This window comes from Salmo trutta, chromosome 27 (genome assembly GCF_901001165.1).
Source record: "Salmo trutta chromosome 27, fSalTru1.1, whole genome shotgun sequence".
NCBI lineage: Eukaryota > Metazoa > Chordata > Actinopteri > Salmoniformes > Salmonidae > Salmo > Salmo trutta.
The window spans coordinates 28,756,468-28,782,716 of record NC_042983.1 but is presented as its reverse complement, the minus strand read 5'-3'; the positions used below and the strand labels follow the sequence as shown (position 1 = coordinate 28,782,716).

Below are 26,249 nucleotides of genomic sequence, written 5' to 3'. Positions count from 1 at the left end.
ATAGACTTTTTCTATTGTATTATTGACTGCATGTTTGTTTATTCCATGTGTAACTGTGTTGTTGTTTTTGTCACACTGCTTTGCTTTATCTTGGCCAGGTTGCAGTTGTAAATGAGAACTTGTTCTCAACTAGCCTACCTGGTTAAATAAAGGTGAAATAAAAAATAAATAAACATGCCTGCAGTGGAGCTGGAATGTCCTCCACCCAACGCCATCTGCAGTGTGTGTAGAGTTTTGGAGGAGGCTGAGCTATGGCGCTGTGGGGATTGTGGCTCAGATAAATATTTCTGTGCCACCTGTGCTGTGAGAACACACAGCACTCCCAACATTGTACACCAGTTGGAGTTATGGAAGGTAATGTGTTTTATGTTATGTCAACAAACCTGTCAACTTCTGGCTTAAAAAATTGCTTCCCAGTCCAAAATGTTGATCATGTACATACAGTTCAGTTTCTATAAAAGTTATAGTTCCCTGCAGCGATAAGGTAAATGTGGCAAAATCTGTCATGCCAAGCACAGAGTTGATTTGGAGTTTTCTAACAACTTGTGCAATGAAATATCCCCCTGATGGTGTAGTTTCAAATCTGCAGCTACTGTAGTCTGTTCTACAACAAGTTTGTGTCTGTCTGTCTTAGTCAGGGCAGTTCATCCCATGTGTCCCGGTGGGAATGGGAGTGGAAGAAACAAGGTGACCATGACTGTCAAAGCCAGTACAACCGTCTTTTGACAGTTGTTGACGTTAGAGGTAGGCCTTACATCAAAATTGGAAACTATGATATCTGTCTCTTTTACCATCTTGCAAATTGTATCAGAGAAAGTTTCTTCCTCCAAGCCATAAGACTGTTGATGAAAACTGGACTCTTTGCTTCTATGGCGACTACTGTACTGAACTTAATATACTGTAGTTATCTACTTATTTCATTGTATTGTGCACACTATTCTGTATTCCTGCACAAATAACAACTTTGACTTTGATTTAATTGTATCTAGTTTACCATAACCCTGTTCACTCGGTTGTTATGATAAAAATATGGAGTCATTTCGAAAGTTCTTAAGAGGAATGCATCTCACCAATATCGGAAGTAATCTTTAGTAATGCAATCTAAGAAACGGAATGTCCTCATTTCAGGACGAGCTCATGATGTCTGGCTGCAGCTGTGAGCTGGAACCTGTCACCCTGATCTGATACAGACTCTACCACCACCACCCCCCCGAGAGACTGTCAGGAAGTTGGTACCACTGACCTCGGACGGAACAGTGTGTCCTCTCTGTCCACAAGTATGTCAATGATAACAATTAAGGAACAACTATAAAGTCTCAGTAAGCTAGGATTCTTATTAACATTGTGTTGTTCATAATTTATAAGAGGAAATATATCAAACCTCAGTCATCTTTCTTATATATAGTCTATCATTGCCTTGCCAAACAGTAGTAATGTTATGCGGCAATACCATTTCAAGCCTCTCAAAAACCCAATCCTTCGTCCAAGTCGTGGGAGGTGTAAACAGGTCAAGTATGGGATTGCCAGACAGGGCAACGTTTTGTGGGTGGCCACTACGGTTGCCATGAAGGCCTGTCTGGATCCACAACACGCTGGATAACGGGGCTCTGGTAAAGCTAGGTGGACCAATCATCTGCTTAGTGTATACTACCGATTGCAGATACATTCACGAAGAAACTACAGTGTAAAGTTCTTATGTTTCCCAAAGAGCAAAAGGGTTTAAGTAATACCTTTGCAAATTTCCATTCCCTGTATCCTAATAGTTTTGTATAATTCATTATTTGCATGATTGTTTTAAAGGAAAACGGTCATCAAATTATTGCAGCTGATGCCCTATTTGGGCTTCCCAGAAAAATATTGTCTGGGACCAGCATTGAGGGTCCCAAACATGCTGGGTGGTTATTTTGTGACCAAGACAAAGTCGACTGCTTTGTAGGAGGTGCATCAGACACACCAACTGAGGTATACTGGATTTTGAAGAATGGGATGTATCTCACAATCAGTTTAGTTTCACTAGCCCTCTTCTGTGTGACTTGTGTGTTTGTGTGTATAACCAACAGCTGGGCTAATGTTGAAAAAGTTAAAAGGTTTGATTGAAATCAGGAGAAGCCATTTATCCTTGGTGATGCGACTCTAGCATTGGAATATTCTGTCCATACAAATATTTTTTAAGTTGAACAGGTTAGATGAAACATGAACTGCTTATTGAATGTGACTTTTTTCACTCATGCTTATTCACTTCATGATCCAAACCCAAAACTGGACATAACTGGTGTGTTTAGGATGGCGTGCAGGCACGAGCATCTGCTGAAGTTCCTGAACCTGAAGAGTATGTTGATTGATGTGGGTGGGTGGGTGGATGGATGGATGCTTCAGATTTGTAGCTGATGTATTTTAGTTATATATAACATTGGCTACGATGACTGATGTTGAACAGTCATTTCCGGCTTGCTGTGTTCCTGCTGGGGGACCTGAAAGCAGTGCAGGGACCAGACATCACAATGTTTCTTCACTATGACATTGCATGCCAGCTGAAGCCTCATCTACAGGTAAAATGGATAAATCAATATATGTTAGCTACTATAATGTATTTAATATTTAACCACTATGCTGTAGTAAGAGTTTCATGAATCGCTTGATACGGTTTTATGAATGGCTTGAAACGGATAGCTCCATACCGACTTTGTAACCATAGGTCATATTTTACACACAAATGCACAAAATAACGGCTCCTTCACTCAATTATAAAAAATATAAAAGTCTTATCTGATGATGGACACCACATTTGCAGTGCCAGCCTTTCATGCCTCTGCTCATGATGTTGACGGTCAGGTAATGAATACATTTTGTTCTTCATCATTTATTCTGTTAAACACCAATTCTTTGTAGTTGCAGACAGTTGCCCTAACAGTAATAAGAAACAGCTAGTTGTAATTTGTCCTAGTCCCTTAATTAATCATCATCACCCATTGTAATGCTCATTATGGTTTGTGATTGTACTTTACATTTCAGGTCACTGATGGTACCAGGTATGTGACTGTGGGCTTGCTGACGGAGAACAAATGGAGAGGTTGTGGTCCTACCTTCAAAAATGTGGGAAAATCATAAAAGAGATGACACCTTCTCAACGGGTTGACACCCTCACCGATGCCCTCCTACTACGCAACCAGGGAGAAGCAAGGTATAAATGTAGAACTGGAAATCAGTTAAGTATTGAAACGACCCATTGTTCAGGATTGTGCTGATATCATTTAGCAACAAAAAAAAAAACACTGATGTATTTTAAACAATTTAGGAAATGTATGTTCACCTTCATATGTTATAGTACCAACAATACAACTCTGTCGGCAGAAGGTCCTGAAGGAGGAAACCGAAGCAAAGAAGTAGTTGAGGGTGCTGCTAAACAGCATTCCAGGTTAGATTCCATGTGTTTTGCTCATAATATGTAATGATCCTTTTCTGCTAATTCACTCCGATGAATTGGAAGCAGGGCTTCAGTAGCTGGAGGCTTTCTCCTACAGAGACCCTCACAGACAAGAGGACGTTGTTCCTTACCTGGCAGGAGAGATACGTGGAAACTCTGGCAGAGCAACATCGAGTCGCTTAAGTAGTTGCTATATCTCTGACCTAAGGTTCTTATCCCATCTCTAAACACCACTTTCTGTCTGGTTAACTCTACCAGTCATGACTGCCACGTTCCTATACCCTACTGTGTGCTGTATCCTGGTCCCACAAACTCTTGGATCTGCATAGCTACTCCCTGTTACTTTATACTCTTATCATCACCTCCTGCTCTCACCTGCTCCTTTCCACTACATATCCCAGAAACATGAGTTCCCCCTTCCCCTGTTTAATCTATTCTACATGAAGTCTTCTGACCTGTGTGCTAACACTTCACGCTGTATAATCCACTCTACACTGAAATCTACACTCAAATGGATTTGGCCTTCCTAACTGGTTAGTTCTATGTTGAGATGCTTTCATACTGTTATATTTTCGCGTATATATTCATATAATATTTTCTAGGTCTGACATGATGTCCCCGTCAATCACCGATGATAGGAACGCTCAGTTGACTAATCAGCTTGAAAAGTAAATTGCTTTTTATAGCTACCCAAACAACAGACCTTTCTCAGCTCACACCCCTCCCATTACACCTCTCAGATAGGGACTGCTGGTTTACTAACAGGCAAACAACTACTGTACTTCTACAAATATATTTGTTTATTTGTCTGGATAGCATTGTATTTACACCAAATTGATACCAAATATATTTTTGTAATATCTCCTTACATCTTACCTAACCTAAACCCTACAGGTTAACCCCGTCGCAGCAGACTGTCCAGACAGACCTGCTGCCCCCCTTACCAGACTCTGAAGTGCAACAGGAAAGAGACGGAGGGCAAGCTGAACAAGCTGGGCCAGAAGATCTCAGCCATAGAGAAGTCCTAGCTGCAGAATAAGAAGATGAGGCACAGTTCACCGAAGAGTACATGAAGGCCAAATGCCTGAAGGATGACCTGGGGCAGCACCTGCAGACCAGCTTTGTACCTTGGCCACCCAGCAGTCCAGACTTTAATACGGCAGACTAACCTGACAGCTCCAGCCCTGATGTGCTGTGGCTGTCTGAGGCACAGGACGACATCATGGCAGGTATGTGAGCAGTTACGGTAGAACTAAGTCTAAGCTGGATGCTAGATGTAACTCTGAGCCCGATGCTTTAGACACCTTTCTGTGTTTGCAAACATTGCTGCATGAGGGCGATGCGCACAAGTTGGTGGCAGAACACAGTGGAGTAATAGAAAGCAAGCAAAAAAAGCCTCTTTACATGTTACTTGTGAATGCATTTCACACTACTTGGATTATAATTGGTTTTAAAGGCTTGTGTAAATGTCATCATCACAAATCAACTGCCTTATAGTTAAAAAACATTTCATCTTCAAAATGTCTCTTTGGCTAGCTTTTGCTACAGCCTATGTCAATGAGCGTTAGCATTCTAGCTAACAAATGCTGCATCCAAAATAGTTATTTTTCAAAGATCACAACCAAATACAATCTTAGCGACTGTTCAAGCAAGAATCAAAACATTTTAAACGTATGAGAACCCCAAAAAATTAAGTTGTTTAGAAGTAATACAAAGTTAAATCTAGGCTATGTTGAATGGGCGCAGATGGCAATGGCTTTCTTACTGCAGCCAAGAGTCACGCGCATTTGTGCGTGATGTCAGTGTGTCCGGTACTGGAAAGGGGTCTATACTGGATGTACAGAATACATTCAGCATCCAGATCAGAGTTACAGTCCCATACGGAACCATTCCATGTACACACAGCACCGCACTCACATGGTTGATGGCTGAGCTCCTTTCCTTTTATCTGCTGTTCTTTGTGCAATAATTATGAATGCTATCATATGTAGCTTGTTAGCTGGTGTGCCAAAGGCTATAGATGTCAGTTACCTCATTTTTTTTGTGGGGAAGCCAAAGTTGATTTCAAAGACATCTAAAAAGTACCATTTTGCCGTGACATTCTGTATCTTAATGCCATGACCCGGTGTCGAACCAGGGATGCTGCAGTCACAACGCAGAGTACTAACTACAATACGACCACAGGGAGCTACCAGGGCTTGAACGTCAGGGGGAAATAATGGGCTGGAATTTTGCAAGTGAAATCCATGATAAATCATTTTGACATTGCAAAAATGTGCATTTTACATTAAATTCAAGAAGTTAAATAATTTTGATATGTAACGATATACTGAATTCAATGATTTTATATTGGAATGTTCACAGAGTGATTTTTTTTTATTTTTTTATTGCTACCCCTTTTTGTAGTGTGCGTTTGCCCTTTAACTGCAGAATCCCAGGTTCAAGCTCCACAACTATTTCCCTTCAATCGCTAGTGCATTGGTGGCAGCAGTGGGATAATCCCCGGTTTCTCAGGCCTGTGTTGGAAGTGATCCTCTATATCTAGAGAGTCTAGATCAGGGGTGTCAAACTCATTCCACAGAGGGCCGACTGTCTGCAAGTTTTAGGTTTTTCCTTTCAATTAAGACCTATACAAACAGGTGTTCCTTACTAATTAGTGATCTTAATTCCTCAATCAATTATAAGAGTGGAGTAATTTACATACAGCTGCAACATCGAGAGCATCCTGACTGGTTGCATCACTGCCTGGTACAGCAATTACTCGGCCTCTGACCGCAAGGCACTACAGAGGGTAGTGCGTACGGCCCAGTACATCACTGGGGCTAAGCTGCCTGCCATCCAGGACCTCTACACCAGGCGATGTCACAGAGGAAGGCCCTAAAATTGTCAAAGACCCCAGCCACCCCAGTCATAGACTGTTCTCTCTACTACCGCATGGTAAGCGGTACCGGAGTGCCAAGTCTAGGACAAAAAGGCTTCTCAACAGTTTTTACCCCCAAGCCATAAGACTCCTGAACAGGTAATCAAATGGCTACCCGGACTATTCGCATTGTGTGCCCCCCCCCCCAACCCCACTTTTACGCTGCTGCTACTCTCTGTTTATCATATATGCTCAGTCACTTTAACTATACATTCATGTACATATGTTCATACTACCTCAATTGGGCCGACCAACCAGTGCTCCCGCACATTTGCTAACCGGGCTATCTGCATTGTGTCCCGCCACGCGCCAACCCCTCTTTACGCTACTCTCTTTTCATCATATATGCATAGTCACTTTAACCATATCTACATGTACATACTACCTCAATCAGCCAGACTAACCGATGTCTGTATGTAGCCTCGCTACTGTTTTCACTGTCTTTTTAGTGTTGTTTTTATATCTTTGCTTACCTATTGTTCACCTAATACCTTTTTTGCACTATTGGTTAGAGCTTGTAAGTAAGTATTTCACTAAGGTCTATATACCTGTTGTATTCGGCGCACGTGATTTGATTTGAAAACCCACAGACACTCGTCCCTCTGTGGAATGAGTTTGACACATGGTCTAGAAAGAGGGGGAAAAGTTTAGCCTCCCTGTTTGTGATTAATAACACTAGCCTGCTAAACTCACTTTGCTGTAACCACTAGGTATACAAATATGAATCAAAAGACATCCATTGGTTTGGATTGAGCTTATCGGTCACTGTGTTATTGGTCACAACACAAGGTGTGTTTTTGTAACCGATGTGAAATGGCTAGTTAGTTAGCGGTGGTGTGCGCTAATAGCGTTTCAATCGGGTGGCATCACTCACTCTGCGACTTTAAGTAGTTCCCCTTGCCTTGCTCTATATATATATATATATATATATAATGAATTTCTTGAAAAAACTAATGTACTACTGGATCCAATGGTACAGTCAAGCCCCACCCTTCTATCACTATATTGGTTGGCAGCAGTGGGATAATCCTCAGTCTTTCAGAGGGATATACCACAAAGCAGGATCACTGAGTTAGCCAGCTAACATGCTGGCTAACTCATATTCTGAAATAAGTTTTTATTTTCTAGAAAGATAAGCTCGAAATGGGCATGGTCTAATTGAGTGTTACAAAAAATGTAACTTTTTTCTTGTAAGTACAAGGTGTTGCCTGAAGCAAAGCAAAGTGAGGAACGAAAGAGAGAAAATGAAACTCCTACACAAATATGGATTAATTTATAACACTATAATTATTTTTAAGACATTTTGCTGGTCATAGGAGGGCTTTAAAACAAATCATAAACATTGGTAGAGTTTGAGACTCGGAGCGAGCACTAGCAGCACCCCTTACAAAGAAATGCTGATTTGCTGAAAGCCATGGTATATCAGACCTTATGTATACCATGGGTATGACAAAACATTTATTTTTACTGCTCCAATTACATTGGTAACCAGTTCAAATCAAATGCATTGGTCACATACACATGGTTAGCAGATGTTATTGCGAGTGTAGCGAAATGTTTGTGCTTCTTGTTCCGACAGTGCAGCAATATCTAACAATTAATATCTAACAATTCCACAACAAATACCTAATACACACAAATCTATGTAAGTGATGGAATAACAATATATAAATATATGGATGAGCAATGTCAGAGCGCATAGGCTAAGATGCAATAGATAATACAGAATATACATGAGATGAGTAATGCAAGATATGTAAACATTATTAAAGTTGCATTATTAAAGTGACTAGTGTTCCATTTATTAAAGTGGCCAATGATTTCAAGTCTGTATGTAGGCAGCAGCCTCTGTGTTAGTTATGGCTGTTTAACAGTCTGATGGCCTTGAGATATAAGCTGTTTTTCAGTCTCTTGGTCCGAGCTTTGATGCACCTGTACTGACCTCGCCTTCAGGGTGGTTATAGCATTATAATAGCAATAAGGCTTGTGATATGGCCAATATTTTTTTATATTTTTTATTTCACCTTTATTTAACCAGGTAGGCTAGTTGAGAACAAGTTCTCATTTGCAACTGCGACCTGGCCAAGATAAAGCATAGCAATTCAACACATTCAACAACACAGTTACACATGGAATAAACAAAACATAGTCAATAATACAGTAGAACAAAATAAAACAAAAAGTCTATATACAGAGAGTGCAAATGAGGTAAGATAAGGGAGTTAAGGTAATAAATAGGCCATGGTGGCGAAGGAATTACAATATAGCAATTAAACACTGGAAGGGTAGATGTGCAGAAGATGAATGTGCAAGTAGGGATACTGGGGTGCAAAGGAGCAAGATAAAAATAAATACAGTATGGGGATGAGGTAGGTAGATAGATGGCCTTTTACAGATGGGCTATGTACAGGTGCAGTGATCTGCTCTGACAGCTGGTGCTTAAAGCAAGTGAGGGAGATATGAGTCTCCAGCTTCAGAGATTTTTGCAGTTCGTTCCAGTCATTGGCAGCAGAGAACTGGAAGGAAAGATGACCAAAGGAGGAATTGGCTTTGGGGGTGACCAGTGAGATATACCTGCTGGAGCGCATGCTACGGGTGGGTGCTGCTATGGTGACCAGTGAGCTGAGATAAGGCGGGGCTTTACCTAGCAGAGACTTGTAGATAACCTGTAGCCAGTGGGTTTGGCGACGAGTATGAAGCGAGGGCCAACCAACGAGAGCGTACAGGTCGCAATGGTGGGTAGTGTATGGGGCTTTGGTGACAAAACGGATGGCACTGTGATGGACTGCATCCAATTTGTTGAGTAGAGTGTTTGAGGCTATTTTATAGATGACATCACCGAAGTCGAGGATTGGTAGGATGGTCAGTTCTACAAGGGTATGTTTGGCAGCATGAGTGAAGGATGCTTTGTTGTGATATAGGAAGCCGATTCTAGATTTAATTTTGGATTGGAGATGCTTAATGTGAGTCTGGAAGGAGAGTTTACAGTCTAACCAGAAACCTAGGTATTTGTAGTTGTCCACGCATTCTAAGTCAGAGCCGTCCAGAGTAGTGATGCTGGACGGGCGAGCAGGTGTGGGCAGTGATCGATTGAATAGCATGCATTTAGTTTTACTTGCGTTTAAGAGCAGTTGGAGGCCACGGAAGGAGAGTTGTATGGCATTGAAGCTCGTCTGGAGGTTAGTTAACACAGTGTCCAAAGAGGGGCCAGAAGTATACAGAATGGTGTTGTCTGCGTAGAGGTGGATCAGAGAATCACCAACAGCAAGAGCAACATCATTGATGTATACAGAGAAGAGAGTCGGCCCGAGAATTGAACCCTGTGGCACCCCCATAGAGACTGCCAGAGGTCCGGACAACAGGCCCTCCGATTTGACACACTGAACTCTATCAGAAGTAGTTGGTAAACCAGGCGAGGCAATATACCAGACTAAGGGATGTGTACTACCACTCTGTTGCGTCGTGCTTAAGAACATCCCTTAACCGTGGTATATCGTCCATACCACACTCCCTCGGGCCTTATTGCTTAATTATACTGCACTCAGCGATTTTGTTTCATAAAGGTCGTGGGATACAGAGAAAAGCTATCCTCCCGAACACAAACAAGAGGCTGAGAACAACCCGTTGGACCTGCAAAGAGTCTAGACCGGTCTACAGAGAACGGACGAATGACACAGGGAAAACAGTATAAACACCGTTTGTGATCTAATTCTACTTTTTATTCTAACATTATGAAACAAGTTAAAATGGTTGGATACTGAAGACGCAAGCTATATTTTTTACGTAAAACGTAAGTGCAAGGTGTTGCCTACGCTACGACGTAAGTGCGCGAGGCAGCAAACGCAGTGAAATCTCCAGGAAGCAAAGGGTGGAACTTGAGAGAGAAGGAAGTTCCTACACAGATGTGGATTAATTTATAACGCTGTAGTTATTTTAAAGAGATATTGCTGGATATATGATAAAACATTTTAAAAACGAATCATGAACGTTGGTAGAGTTTGAGACTCGTGGAGCAGCTAGCGAGCTCTCAAACAAACAAATGTCAAAACAACCCGCTGGATCTGCCGAGTCTAGACAGATCGACAGAGAACGAACGAATGACACAGGAAAAACAGAAACACCGTTTGTCATCTAATTATACTTTTCATAACATTATGAAACAAGTTATAAATGGTTGGATATCAAATACGCTAGCTATATGTTGAACGTGGGGACAGAAGATAATTTGTAAACGGCACCACCTGACCACCCCCAGAATAAAACAATAACAGATGCACAGATCGAGGAATATGCAGCGATAAAACATTTGGCGTGTCATAAAACCGTATATAAATATTTTAGTGTCTACCAAAAATACCTTCTTCATTATCCAAAGAACTGTGAACAAAGCCAGTATAAGTTTTGTCGCTAGTTAATGCTCCCGACTTGTTTAGAGCAGGCTGCACCGTTAGATGGATAGCTAGTGCTAGCCACCTACCATCAAGACGTGGTGGTAAATGCTTGCATACCTTTTATATGACTGCCAGCTGTTGCTTGTTGGGACGAGCAATTTGAATTGGTCCCGTTTTATTTGACTGGCTGCCAAAGAGCGAGAGCAAACGGGGTCGTCCGGTTTTGACACTTCATTACTCTTGGGTCACCATGGCGCAGCAGCAGATGCCAAGCTCTCATAAGGCACTGATGCTTGAACTGAAGTCTCTCCAAGAGGAACCAGTGGAGGGTTTCCGCATCACCCCAGTAGAAGAGTCAGACTTGTACAACTGGGAGGTGGCCATATTTGGACCCCCCAACACACTTTACGAGGGGGGATACTTCAAGGTGAGGGATAATTTAGTCTCAACTGGTTTTGCCTCAGGACCCAAATTGAACCAGGTTGTCTTAGTCGTGACCCAATATTTGCATCGTGAAAAAGAATTGCCAAAATACAATCAGGAAACGATTTTTAATGCTGTATTGATATTAAATGTTTCAATTATATGACAAGGGAACAACATTCCTACCTCTTTCATTGTCAATAATTGTATTTTGCCCATATTCTTGATGAAGAACGTTTATAAACTCACTGGTTTGAGACCACAAAATCAGCCAAAATAGCACTGCAAATAGCTCTATATTGAAAATTCTGTGATTGAAGAAAAATTGTTCAGAGATTAAATTGTACATTAATTATAATTTCTACACACTTTCTACCTGGTTTATGTTAAATTCAGACTGGAGTATTTTTTTTCACATCAAATTGTTTATAAAAAAAATATTAATAATTAATTTTTACTCAGACACCTACGACCCATTCAAAACCTTTGGTCACGACCCACCAGTTGAGAATTGCTGATTTAGTCTGTCTTGTCTGTGGGCAGGACACCTGATCCGGGCCTGTAGCTAACTCTAGTCTTATAGTATAGACATAAAACAACAAGAATCCAAACAGTGCTTTTAGCATAGCCTAACACAACACGCTTTTGTTGTTATATTCATATGTAGACAATCAGTGTTTGACTGGCCACCGTGAGTGCTAGCCCTTAATTATGACTCTAACCATTACATTACATATAAGAGTCCATGAAGGAAGGTTCCTTCTGTAGGGGGGAGTTTTGTTAAGAGCTGCGACGCTCGCTTGCAGTACGGTTTTGGAAACATAAGGACCTTGTATTTCATATCGGCGAGAAATACACGGAACAAAAATATAAATGCAACATGCAACAATTTAAAAGATTTTACTGAATTGGTCAATTGAAATAAATTCATTAGGCCCTCCTAATCTATGGATTTCACATGAATCGGAATACCGATATGCATCTGTTGGTCACAGATGCTGTACCTTAAATAAAATTAGGGGTGTGGATCAGACAACCAGTCAGTATCTGGTGTGACCACCATTTGCCTAATGCAGTGCAACACATCTGTTGTCCCACTCCTCTTCAATGGCTGTACGAAGTTGCTGGATATTGGAGGGAACTGGAACACGCATGCTCAATGGGTGATGACATGTCTGGTGAGTTTGCAGGCCATGGAAGAAGTGGGACATATTCAGCTTCCAGGAATTGTGTACAGCCTTGCAACATGGGGCCATGCATTGTCATGCTGAACATGAGCATGAGGTGATGTCGGCGGATGAATGGCAGGATAATGGGGCCTCAGGATCTCGTCACAGTATCTCTGTGCATTCAAATTGCCATCGATAAAATGTAATTGTGTTCGTTGTCCATAGCTTATGCCTGCTCATAACATAACCCCACCGCCACCATGGGCCACTGTTCACAACGTGAAACCGCTCGCCCACACAATGCCATACACGCTGTCTACTATCTGAAACTGGGATTAATCTCTGAAGAGCACACTTCTCCAGCGTGCCGGTGGCCATCAAAGGTCAGCATTTGCCCACTGAAGTCAGTTACGACCGCGAACTGCAGTCAGGTTAAGAACCTGGTGAGGACGATGAGCATGCAAATGAGCTTCCCTGAGACGGTTTCTGACAGTTTGTGAAATTATTTGGTTGTGCAAACCCACAGTGTCCTCAGCTGTCTGGGTGGCTGGTGTCAGATGATCCCGCAGGTGACGAAGCCAGATATGGAGGTCCTGGGCTGGCGTGGTTACACATGGTCTGCGGTGGGGCCAGTTGGAAGTTCTGCCAAATTCTCTAAAACAAAGTTGGAGGTGGCTCATGGTAGAGAAATCAATATTCAATTATCTGGCAACAACACTGGTGGACATTCCTGCAGTCAGCATGCCAATTTCACTCTCCCTCAAAACTTGAGACATCTGTGGCATTATGATGTGTGACGACAACTGCACATTTTTTTTGTGTCCTTTTATTGTCCCCGGCACAAGGTGCACCTGTGTAATGATCATGCTGTTTAATCAGCTTCTTGATATGCCACACCTGTCAGGTGGATGGATTATCTTGGCAAAGGAGAAATGCTCACTTACAGGGATGTAAACAAATTTGTGCACAACATTTGAGAGAAATAAGCTTTTTGTGCGTATTGAACATATTTATTTTATTCAATATAATTTTCTAAAAACAAGGTTAAATTGATTCACAACTTTTATAGGGTTAGGGTTCTCACACGGCCATATTTCCATGTTACAGTGCTTGTTTACGGAAGACAGAGTGGACTACCTGTGCTAATTAGCTATCTGTGTCACCGAACACCTTTGTGTAAACCACAATTTATGGTGTAAACGGAAGACAGACGCCACAAATGTGTTGTCACTGAAAAATACCGTTGGCTGCAACTGTATTAAAACAATGTGTGTGATTTGCATTTGTGATCCTTTTTTTCTGGGATATGAAAGTAGAAGGATTTATGTTTCTGGAACTGCACCGCAATTGAGAATCGATTCACATTTAGATGGAGTAGTTGGCTGTTTTGGCTTCCAGAGCCAATTCACCCTTTAAAACAGAACATGTAAGGTCCTTGGACTAAGGAGTAACGTTAGGCTTCTTTAGGCCATTATTGAGCTACGTGAGTGCATACCCCGGCCTAGAGAGCAATGTTTGACAAACTTGGCCCACCACTTTAACGACCATCGAAAAATACTCCTTTGTTTGTTATGTTACAACTGAGTTGTTATCTGTCACCCAGGCCAATATCCACCAGTGGGTTTCAACACACTTTCTGAAATGTGAAAGTATTCCTGCCCTCACACATCACTGATTTTCTCTCATTTCCAGGCACACATTAAGTTTCCAGTTGACTACCCTTACTGCCCACCTACTTTCCATTTCCTCACAAAGATGTGGCACCCCAACATATATGAGGTGAGGTGTACCACATTGTATGTTTATGTAAGAGTTAAGGACGGACCGTAAACTCATTCCACAGCTAGCTTGGTACCTTTTGGGTGGCTCAGCCCGTTGGAACATTGTCAAGTAGTGCGTTAGTGTGTTACGAAACAGGATCACTGGTTCGAGCCCAGTATGGGGCAGTCGGACAGTGGAGGAAGCTAAGTTGTTAGCAGCACACTGACCCCCGCTACATTTGTGTTTGTGTGTCTTGCTTTTGTGTGATTATATGAATTTATGGCCAGTTGTTGCTATTGCTGTGGAGTGTAACATGTTGCTTGTCTACAGAATGGGGACGTGTGTATCTCCATCCTTCACCCCCCTGTTGACGACCCCCGGAGCGGAGAGCTGCCCTCTGAGAGATGGAATCCCACCCAGAATGTCAGGTAAAACACCTGGGCTGCGTTCAGGATGAAGTAAACCTAGCAAACATTTAAGTGAACGGACAGGGTACTGTTCTGAACAACCTGTTGAGGAACATTGTAATGATGGTGGCTCAGAGGGCGGTTGTGCGGTGTGATGCTGGACGTCTCTTACTATTTCATCAAATACGCCACTCGTTTCTTTGGGTCACACTCAAAGGTCAGAGGTGTCATCCACGAAACTATAGCAGTTATATACCTCAATGTAAAGAAATGGTGTGCAACGTTTCGGGAGAATGTGTCTTTACGTATTGTTGTAAAACGTTGCAAAATGTTTCATCAACTGAACACACCCCCAACTCTCTGGACATTTGTATATGTATATGTCTGTATGTTCAGGACCATCCTACTGAGTGTGATCTCTCTGTTAAATGAGCCCAACACCTTCTCCCCGGCCAATGTCGATGCCTCTGTTATGTTCCGCAAGTGGAGAGACAGCAAGGGCAAGGACAAAGAATATGCCGAGATCATCAGGTTTTTAGAATTCACTTTCTCTTAAACATAAAATGACAAACAACCACATGCTCGTCTATACACATACAACTAAACGTGAAAATTCGGTGCAATCATTCACTTCATTTTTCTATCTGGAACCTTTCACTCTTCTGTCTGTCTCACATTGTATTTACTGTCGGTTGTGCTCTCTCCCTCTCTTTATTTCTCTCTCGCTGTCTATCTCTCTCAGGAAGCAGGTCGTGTCCACTAAAGTGGAGGCGGAGCGGGACGGCGTGAAGGTGCCTACTACGCTGGCAGAGTACTGCATCCAGACCAAAGTGCCTTCCCACGACAGCAGCTCGGACCTGCTCTACGATGACCTCTACGATGATGACATCGAGGAGGAGGACGACGATGACGATGATGCAGAGGCAGTGGGCCAGATGGCAGGAGAGGGTGGCTTCAATGACGAGGAAGACTCGGGCAACGAAGAGTCATGACCATCCTTCTCCTCTTCTTGTTTATCTTGCTCCTTCCCACACCCTTCCTCCCGAGGACTCCGCTGCAGCCTCGTCCTGTTATGCCCTTACTTTCTGATTCCTTCCCACGTGCGCGCACACACACTCTCATGCTGGCTCCATCCCTTCTTGAAGGCGTCCCCTTGGCACTTACTGTACCTTGAGATTTGTTTCCATCGCTTTCAAACATGCCCAAATGCATAATTTTAACAGCTGTATGGGGGTCAGATGTATTTAATTGTTTTATTATGGCATTTTTTGTTATCCTAATTTATCTCCCTCATTGACGTTCATTAGGCATAATCAGTGGGTTAGTTTATGCAGCTTTACTTGTGGTCAATTATTTCACAGTGATATAAACCTAAATGGTTGTTTCTCTTTCAAGCAAATTAATGGGTCCGTATTAAACAATTTAACAGAATAGCATGCTTTTTGATGACACCAATTTGGCATGTATGCTGACTACCAGTGTTGGAAAAAACATTTTGTGAGAATTGCAATTGGCTGCTTGATTTGTCGCTAGATTACATTTTGAAGTTGCCGCCACAACTTCACGGCTCCAATTTGCATTGCTGCAGTCCCCGACATTTGCCCCTTCTCCTGCCACACATGCCTTCCCCTTGTGCTTCTCTGCCTGTGTGTGCACCTGCTGTGACTTCTGTTGCATAGGCAGCTTTTCCCACTCTTGTTTGTGGCATAATTGAGTGGGAAAAGTCGCTAAATGGTACCAAAACTCCCCAAAGGCAGCCTGAAAAGTAGTTTGACTCTAGGTTCTTTGAAAAATGTTGCTGTGGGGGTCTGAGCTCGCTAAATATAGTGACTTCAAGTTGGCAACACTGGTCTCTATCCCTCCCAGGGTTCACATACACATTCCTCGTACAAATTAATTCAATTCCTTTTAAACTATATAGTGTAAAACCAAATCCTATTCAGATGTAAAACCAATTTAAATTAACTCAAATTTGTTCATAAGCTGTGTAACAGAGTGGTAAGATGCACTCAATGAACATATCCCCTCTTACTCTGTCTCACACAGTCAACAAGATGAAGACCCTTTAATAAAAATAAACTAATTTTCTGTATTGCCCTGAGAGGGATCTGAACACAATAAGGACACTTATTTTGCCATTTTTGGTTGGTTCCCCATTTTTCTCTGAGTAATCTACTCAATCAAAGATCGCTAACAGAAAGGAAGAGTTGGGCACTCACTACCAACATGCATCTCTTTTAGTGGATGCATCTCAGCATGCATCTCTCCAACCAGAGACAGCAGAGAAGCAATCTCTGAACAATCTCTGCTCCAAACTCTCCAAGGTTAAATGCACCTGGAACTGATGAAGGGACACAGAAACAGGATGCTAAGACATACGCCTGATGTCATTTTAGCTCTTGTCCTCTCAAACAGAAGATGCTTCCGAGTATTGGTACTGTACCAGCGCTGGATAATTTCCATGGAGACTGGACTGGTGATATAGTTGTTTCCGTGGAGACTGATTTGTAACTACCCTATCTTTCTTTGGGGGACTTGAACACCAGGGATAAATGAGACAAGCGGACAGAGCGCTGGAGCCATGAGAATGCTCTGCACAGAAAACAGCAGGAACCCTACAGAGTGGGATCACTGCTGTTTCAAGACCATTTGATCTGTATGTTTGTATTTGCTGTAGTCAATAATCTCCCATTCAAGGTTTGATGAAAACATCTCACTTTACCCAGATACACAGGCAATGAATGCTGGATCACCATAGGAAGTGTTGGCCATTCTGTAACACTTTGTTACAGCTTTAGTTTGGGGTGTCTGTGTCACCTACCTCTACTTGTGTATGTGCAACAGGCCTAGGTTCCCATACTATTTGAAATAATTTCAAATGTCACAAAAGTGCAAACCTCACCTACCGGACATCCCAGACTGACGAAAGCTAACTAATTAAAAATTTCAAATAGTATTTGAACACAGGTCTGATGACCAAGAGATTTTGAGGGAAACGTGAACTGAATGTCACTTAATTAAAGGCTTGGATTTTTTTTATTTTGAGTCTGGTAGTCCATAAGGGCTTCCAGAGTCAATGAGATTCATGGTGTTTTGTTGAGAAAGAGATCCTCTCCCCCGTCCCAGTTCTAGTCACAGGCCCTTTGACCCCAGATAGGTAATCAATAAATAGAAAAGCATTCAGTTTGGCAACAAGTGGAGTGCTACATAACCATTAATGCTAATTTATTAGATAATTAATTTCAAGGATAGTGTAGAGACTTGGGGCTCGATTCAACCAAACCCACTGGGCAGTATTCACGCAGTAGCATGTAGGCCTAAACATGCTAGGTAAACAAATATATTGCGTAAACATTGCCAAAGCAGGTTGGCTTGGATACGGCCATTGGTGTCTTTCAGCTATTAAGTGTTTAAGTATAACATTCCCATTGTTTTTGTTTTCCTTGGTCTAACTTAACATGTGTCATGAATGTTTTCTTGTAATGGATGTTCACCAAAGATCAGAGGCTTTCTTTTATGAGTGTAAGGCTTTATCTTTGGGTTGTTTGTTGCACAAATAAATAGAGGGCACTGGAAATGTTGTCAAAGCTATTGCAAAGTGAGGTTACTTTTGACTGTTAATAATCCACTTGTTTGATATGAATTGGGGTTTCAAAGAAAAACAAAATGCATTCAAATGAAATGCCCCTCAAAAAGTTTACTGATGGTAAAATTGGTGGGTGCAGAGGCAACCTAGTCTCAATCACATGTGTCGGCAGCATTGAGAGCCTCCCACTACTGATCTCCCTGTGTGTTATGGGGTGAGGTGAGGCTCTTAACCTTCTGCCTTACACCCTCTCTTGAAAGCCACATGGGCCTGAAAAGAAAGAAAGATATAAACAGTATCAACTCTATAACAAGGTATAAGTATTATACTTACAGGCTTCTTATTTTTCCCCTCACATATCTCTTCAGAGTGATGAGAAGTAGCCCCTTCCTTTTACCGTCTGCTTGGCTGCAGATGTGATTCTAAAGCGATCACTGGTAGAGGACACGTCCGTAGAGGGCTTCAGGCTGATAGCATCAACTACATGGAGCATGGCCTTGTTACTTTGGGTTAAAACATCACCCACAAGGACCTGAAGTTGGTTGGAGGCTTTTGAGATTGAATTTGCAGCTACATCCATGATCTTGGACTTGCCCTGTGGGTCGTCCATGTCTGTGGCATGTTCCACTATGGGATGACTGCTGACTAGCTTCAGGTAGATGGAAATGACCTGTCTTGACTAGGTTAGCAGCATCGGTGGACACACCATAGAAATAGAATGAATAGAAAGGGTGTGTCCATTCGAGTCAGTGGTAGCACAATGGGTGGACTGGCATTCTATTTATGGGCCATCCAGGCTTGCACACTTTCAGCTGCTTTGAAGGTGGCCACAATTCATCACTCCCAACACTTGGGCGATGACGAATGGAGGTGTTGAGTCGCAGCAGCTCCCACTCATTGGGAAAGATGTAGGGGATTATGGTGATATTATTTATCAAGGTGCAGCTGCTACTACTCTTAAACCTTTGGATGCCATCTACCATAGTGCCCTTCGTTTTGTTACAGATGACAGTTTTTATAGCTGAGAGCTGTCACAAGCATTTGCATGGAGGTACTTCTCGCCCAGTAACTGCAAAACTCTGAGCGAATGTACTGTATGTACATACAGTACATTCTAAGAAAATTGTTTTAAGATGGAAATGATAATGGTACAGGTTCAACATTTTATCTGTGTGAATGGTTAAAGCTTCCATTCAAGCACAGCCGGTTTCATTTCAACAGTGGGACTTTCATTTGAAAGTTTTGTTATCTCGTTACTTGGGTGGGTTAGGGTTCATTGACAGGTTAGGGATGCGACAGGTTTCAAACCAAAGTCACACTATTTAAATAAAACAGACTGTTTGAGTGAAATATTATATATTTTTTGATTTAATGATTTAACACTCCAATTACATTAAGAGAGGTGTCTATTTTATTCAACTATTGGGCTTTTCATGATTTGAATCGTGGTCATATGGTGTAACTTTTATTTGTTTGATTGAAAGCTGACCATTTGTTCATTTAAGAGACTATAGACTGGACTGTGTGGTTTGAGTTCCACCCCTCAGACCAGTTCCTGTATATAATCTTGATAAAATATATTTTGTTACACAATTAAAACATTGATGCAATGAGTTATAAAGAGATACATGTCACGATCGTCGTAATAATTGGACCAAGTCGCAGCGTGAGTAGCATTCCACATCTTTATTATAACGTGAAACTTCAGCAAAATACAAAAACAATAAATGATCAAACGAAATGTGAAGACAGTGAAATGCAAACAGGCACCTACACAAAAACAAGATCCCACAAACACAGGTGGGAAAAATAACTACTTAAATATGATCCCCAATTAGAGACAACGATTACCAGCTGCCTCTAATTGGGAATCATACAAAACACCAACATAGAAAAATAAACTAGAACACAACATAGACATAGATATACTAGATCACCCAATAGTCATGCCCTGACCGACTACACCATAGAGAAACAATGGCTCTCTATGGTCGGTGTGACAGTACCCCCCCCCCCCCAAAGGTGTGAACTCCGGCCGCAAAACCTGAAACCAAATGGGGAGGGTGGGGGGGTGATTAGTGTCGCTGGTGGCTCTGGTGCGGGATGAAGAACCCGCTCATCCCGTTGATCCGCCAGCATTGTGGGCGGCTCTGGTGCAGGACGAAGAACCCGCTCAGCTCGCGGATCCACCAGCTTTGGTGGCGGCTCTGATGCGGGCCGCAGAACCCGCTCATCCTGCGGATCCAGCCCTGGACCCAGGCTGAACACTGTGCCTGGACTGGACCTCGGGGTCAAGGAAGACTCCGGCCATGGAGCAGGACTGGACGCCGTGCTTGGACTGGGCATCGGCGCAGGGGAAGGCTTTGGCCTTGGAGCTGGACTGGAAGGATTGCCTGGAAGCTCCGGACCGTTGACCGTCGCTGGAGGTTCTGGGCTGTGGACCGTCTCAGGAGGTTCCAGACTGTGGACCGTCTCAGGAGGTTCCGGACTGTGGACCGTCTCAGGAGGTTCCGGACTGTGGACCGTCTCTGGAGGTTCCGGACTGTGGACCGTCTCTGGAGGTTCCGGACTGTGGACCGTCTCTGGAGGTTCCAGACTGTGGACCGTCTCTGGAGGTTCCAGACTGTGGACCGTCTCTGGAGGCTCCGGACTGTGGACCGTCTCTGGAGGTTCCGGACTGTGGACCGTCTCTGGAGGTTCCGGACTGTGGACCGTCTCTGGAGGTTCCGGACTGTGGACCGTCTCTGGAGGTTCCGGACTGTGGACCGTCTCTGGAGGTTCCGGACTGTGGACCGTCTCTAGAGGTTCCGGACTGTGGACCGTCTCTGGAGGTTCCGGACTGTGAAACGTCGCCGGAGGTTCCGGACTGTGAAACGTCGCCAGAAGCTCTGGACTGGGGACCGTCTCCGGAAGCTCTGAACTGGGAACTGTCGCCGGAAGCTCTGGACTGGGGAGGCGCACTGGAGGCCTGGTGCGTGGAGCTGGCACAGGACGTACTGGGCTGTGGAGACGCACTGGAGACCTAGTGCGTATAGCCGGCATCAATGGTACCGGTTCGATGACACACCGTGCTGAGGAGCTGGCACAGAACGTACTGGGCTGTGGAGGCGCACTGGAGACTTGGTGCAGAGAGCCATCACAAATTGTACAGGAACGATGACACACTTCATACGGCGAGTGTGGGAAGCTGGCACAGGACGAACTTGTGCCGGTCCCACGCACTTCAGGGCGAGTGCGAGGAAGGGACACAGGACGTACCGGACTGGGGAGGCTCACTGGAGGGCTGATGCATGGGACCGGCACAAGTTGCACCGGACTGGTGAAACTCCATTCTCCGGTATCCCTCCTCGCACCGTTCCATTGGCTCCCAGGCGGGCTCTGGTACTCTCCTTGGGTCAACCGACCACCTCTCTATCACCTCCCAGGTTGTCACTGGCTCACTCCTCGGCTCCGCCGACCACCCCGTGTGCCCCCCCCCCCCCAAAAAAAATTGGGCTGTCTTTTGGGCTGTCTTTGTGGCCGCAAACACCGGCGTCGTTGCTGTCCTTCCTTCTCTCCCTGCGTCTGCTTCCACAGAAGGCTTTCGTGTCCTGACATGATCTCCCAAGTCCAGGATATGTTCTCCTCGATCTCCTCAGAAGTCCAGGATGCCATCTCCTCCTGGGCACGCTGCTTGGTCCTGTTGTGGTGGGATCTTCTGTCACGATCGTCGTAATAATTGGACCAAGTCGCAGCGTGAGTAGCGTTCCACATCTTTATTATAACGTGAAACTTCAGCAAAATACAAAAAAACAATAAATGATCAAACGAAACGTGAAGACCGTGAAATGCAAACAGGCACCTACACAAAAACAAGATCCCACAAACACAGGTGGGAAAAATAACTACTTAAATATGATCCCCAATTAGAGACAACGATTACCAGCTGCCTCTAATTGGGAATCATACAAACCCCCAACATAGAAAAAGAAACTAGAACACAACATAGACATAGATATACTAGATCACCCCCAAGTCACGCCCTGACCTACTACACCATAGAGAAACTATGGCTGTCTATGGTCAGGGTGTGAAAATACAGTGCATTCGGAAAGTATTCATACCTCTTGACTTTTTCCACATTTTGTTACGTTACAGCCTTATTCTAAAATTGATTAAATTGTTTTCCCCCCTCATCAATCTACACACAATTCCCCATAATGACAAAGCAAATACTTGTCCCGAAGCCACTCCTGCGTTGTCTTGGCTGTGTGCTTAGGGTTGTTGTCCTGTTGGAAGGTGAACCTTCGCCCCCAGTCTGAGGTCCTGAGCGCTCTGGAGCAGGTTTTCATCAAGGATCTCTCTCTACTTTGCGCCGTTCATCTTTCCCTCGATCCTGACTAGTCTCCCAGTCCCTGCCGCTGAAAAATCTCCCCACAGCATGATGCTGCCACCACCATTCTTCACCGTAGGGATGGTGCCAGGTTTCCTCCAGACGTGACGCTTGGCATTCAGGCCAAAGAGTTCAATCTTGGTTTCATCAGACCAGATAATCTTGTTTCTCATGGTCTGAGAGTCTAGGTGGCTTTTGGCAATCTCCAAGCGGGCTGTCATGTGCCTTTTGCTGAGTGGCCTTCGTTTGGCCACTCTACCATAAAGGCCTGATTGGTGGAGTGCTGTGGTGACGGTTGTCCTTTTGGAAGACTCTCCCATCTCTACAGAGGAACTCTGGAGCTCTGTCAGAGTGACCATCGGGTTCTTGGTCACCTCCCTGACCAAGGCCCTTCTCCCCCGATTGCTCATTTTGGCCGGGAAGCCAGCTCTAGGAAGAGTCTTGGTGGTTCCAAACTTCTTCCATTTAAGAATGATGATGCCACTGTGTTCTTGGGGTCCTTCCATGCTGCAGAAATGTTTTGGTACCCTTCCCCAGATCTGTGCCTCAACACAATCCTGTCTCGGCGCTCTACGGACAATTCCTTCAACCTCATGGCTTGGTTTTTGCTCTGACATGCACTGTCAACTGTGGGACCTTATATTGACAGGTGTGTGCCTTTCCAAATCATGTCCAATCAATTGAATTTACCACAGGTGGACTCCAATCAAGTTGTAGAAACATCTCAAGGATGATCAATGGAAACAGGATTCACCTGAGCTCAATTTCGAGTCTCATAGCAAAGGGTCTGAATACTTATTTACATAAGGTATTTGTTTTTTATTTTGATAAATTAGCAAACATTTCTAAAAACCTGTTTTCGCATTGTCATTATTGGGTATAGATTGATGAGGAACGAAAATGAATATCATCAATTTTAGAATAACACTGTAATTTAACAAAATGTGGAAAAAGTCAAGGGGTCTGAATACTTTCCGAATGCACTGTACCTTGCACTGTCATGCTTTAGCTTGTTCTAATTTACAGCATCAGTCTAGATGGCTGTGAATGATAAGAAAATAAACAATTGTTATCTACAATATAGTTAGACAACTGCACATTTTTAGCATTGGCAGAGCTGATCCCATTCAAATAAGCAAAACAAAACAGACATCTGAGACTGAAACATTCAAATCACCTGATGATCGGTTGCCTAACACCTGTGTGTGATGTCTTTTTTTAGTTTTTGTCTTTACATAAAACATTTAAGAAAAAGAAAGCTCAGTCCAAAATAAAACGTGTTATTGTAAAATCATATCAGATATAAACATTCCTTACAGAGGAAGATCATTCAAGTGACAAATGATGGTGTTTGTATATTATTTTGTGAAAGTAAAGCGTTTGAAATGGGCTTCAGCAAAGACAAAAGAGGACAAATAAATATGGGACAATCACATTCCTCCAAAAACAACCAACAAGCATGTGGGCAGAAAGCGCTACTGCACACAGATCATACAAAATACATTGTGATGTTGGACATGACTAGGACCAGATGGTATCTGAGCTGCCATTTTCTTACCAATTGGTGACAGACATCAACTCCAACAGAATTCAAATCTTCAGAGACTACAACTATTGTCTCTTCCCAATTTGCACTCTCCATTGAGGCATACCTGCATTAGGAAGTCAATTAGAGTCAGTCTTAGTGGATTTACATTTTGTGGTTGTTGGTATACACCGAGTGTGCAAAACATTAAGAACACCAGCACTTTCCATGACATCAGTCAGTAGGCAGCTGCCTACAGTGTCAGCTGCAATGTTAAACAAGCCTGAGGCTTTAGCATCCTGTTTGCCCTGACCCCAGGATGCCTGTTTTCTAAATGTCCATGTAATGCTATGCGCATGTGCTATACAAAACCTTTACAGGGCCAGGCCAACAGGTTGCTAAGCCACTGATGCACAGAATATCATTCCCTAGGCCAGTGTTTCCCAACATCACTAATTTGTGTTGTAGCCTTGGACAAACACACCTGATTTAACTAATCATCAAGCCCTCAATGAGTTGAATCAGGTGAGTTTGTCAGATGCTACAACAAGAATGTTTGCTGTTGGGGGTACTCGAGGACTGGAGTTGGGAAACACTGCCTTAGGCATAGGGTTTTAAAGGCAATGCAGTTTCCCGATCTTGTGTAAGAAAAGAAGAGGTTGAACAGCAGAACTAGGGGAAAAAAACAGGAAGGTCACAATGAGAGCTATGCACCCATTGTCATAGGGGATCACATCCTTCACCACCGACACAATAAGAGACGACCCGAAACTGACCACCAGCGTCGCCAAGACGACCATGATGGTTCTGAAAGCCCTCATCTTCGATTGTTCCCTCTGCTTCTTGTCCCCACCCCCTTCCCCCGGCCCTGGACGAATCAGAACCCTCAGAACGGCCAGGCTACAGAAAGACATGAACATTAAAGGGGGTAGGAACAAGCCAAAAAGAGGTTTGGTGGGATAGAATGGAAAACACCATACCATCACCCCCACCCAGCCCAGGGAGACCAGCCAGACGACCCCAGACAGGGCCCACCTGTACCGGGGGGCTCTGAGCCTCAGGTAGGCCACAGGGTGGACCACGGCCAGGTAACGCTCCAGGCAGGTACAGCAATGGAACAGAGGTCTACCACACGTGACAAGGCTATCACTCATTATGGAGATGATTATCAATGCATCCAGATTCAGGTAGTAGCTAATCGAGAAGCAGGTGATTATGAAGCTGTGGCCTATCTCCATTGCAGCCAGGTTACAGGTGAAGATCTCGATTGTTTTCGTTGTTGTTGGTGTTGTCATGGGAACTCCCTGCCTGGTTCCAAGCCACATGACCCAGGTGTTGAGGGGGACCATGAGGAGGAAGTTGATCAGGGAGATCACGGAAAAGAGCACCATTGCGGTTCTTGAATCTAAACACTCGAAGATGGGCTGGAAGGGGAGAGAGGTATTGGTGGTGTTGGGGAGGAGAGAGGTGTTGGAAGGGAGATTGAAGGAATCCCCCTCCTTGAAGAGGGCCTCCATGGATGTCTGTGGACGAGAGAGGAGGTGAATGGGGGTGTGTGTTTATGTTCTCTACTGAAGCAATAGCAGAGGTGCATACAGATGACAGTCTCAACTCAGAGCAATGTTGACGGAATTCTATTTGAGTCAGAAAAGGATACTCATATCATTGGTAAGATATACAAAGCCTTGCAAAAAGCCTATCCAACAGAATATCTTAGAAAGAAATATAAACTTTGGAACCAAGACCTAAAAATAACTAATATTGGAACAAGCTGGAGGGAGTGTTGGAACATAACTAACGAAATTACAGTTAATGAAAATGTACAGTTAATCCAGTATAACCTAATGTACAGAATTTATTATACAAGAGACAAAGTTCACAAATTTTACAACACAAAGGCAGAGTCATGTCTTAAGTGTAAAACTAACAGTGACTCAATGATTAATGCCTTCTGGGAGTGCTATAAAGTACAAAAGTATTAGGCGTCGTTATAAAGTTGGCTGTCAGAAAAATGTACTTTAATTCCGTCTATCTGCATATTACTTTTATCGTTAATCATTTTGAAAAAGACTTTTGCTTAAAAAATTGAAATCAAGTGATCCTCCATCGTTGGGACGGTGGAAGAATCAAATGCATTATTATTTGAATACTGAAAGGGTGGGGGCGACATAAGGTCATATGGAATAGAATCTTGCAGGCGCTAGAGATGGAGGTGGTGGGAACGTGAGTCTGGGCAGGGGTGATGTCGTTTATGTTTGTGTGCGTCTGTCA

The 26,249-nt window shown here is 43.4% G+C and overlaps 1 protein-coding gene across 16 annotated transcripts; it reads left to right on the top strand.

Annotated features, from left to right (window-relative positions):
* The first annotated feature begins 104 nt into the window (after window positions 1–104).
* On the top strand, window positions 105–19,431 carry LOC115164820 (ubiquitin-conjugating enzyme E2 R2). 16 transcript variants are annotated; one of them, XM_029717652.1, is made up of 10 exons: window positions 105–744; window positions 1,129–2,549; window positions 2,792–2,832; window positions 3,013–3,205; window positions 3,326–3,415; window positions 4,319–4,653; window positions 14,020–14,106; window positions 14,419–14,516; window positions 14,892–15,026; window positions 15,238–19,431. In XM_029717652.1, exons 6-10 carry the CDS (start codon window positions 4,516–4,518, stop codon window positions 15,485–15,487), a joined length of 708 nt encoding a protein of 235 aa, XP_029573512.1. In that variant the 5' UTR covers window positions 105–744; window positions 1,129–2,549; window positions 2,792–2,832; window positions 3,013–3,205; window positions 3,326–3,415; window positions 4,319–4,515; the 3' UTR covers window positions 15,488–19,431. The 16 variants fall into 16 exon arrangements, with proteins under 16 accessions (XP_029573512.1, XP_029573502.1, XP_029573501.1 ...); XM_029717642.1 differs by adding exons at window positions 3,522–3,632; window positions 4,027–4,092 and having other exon boundaries at window positions 1,129–3,205; XM_029717641.1 differs by having other exon boundaries at window positions 105–354; window positions 635–744; window positions 1,129–3,205.
* Window positions 19,432–26,249: the final 6,818 nt, after the last annotated feature.

Excerpts from the sequence above, each read along its gene's own strand:
- LOC115164820 (XM_029717640.1), top strand. The coding sequence starts at position 10,986 with ATGGCGCAGCAGCAGATGCCAAGCTCTCATAAGGCACTGATGCTTGAA. Across the intron at positions 11,163-14,019 it reads ACGAGGGGGGATACTTCAAG|GCACACATTAAGTTTCCAGT; the intron begins GTGAGGGATAAT and ends TCTCATTTCCAG. Across the intron at positions 14,517-14,891 it reads AATCCCACCCAGAATGTCAG|GACCATCCTACTGAGTGTGA; the intron begins GTAAAACACCTG and ends CTGTATGTTCAG.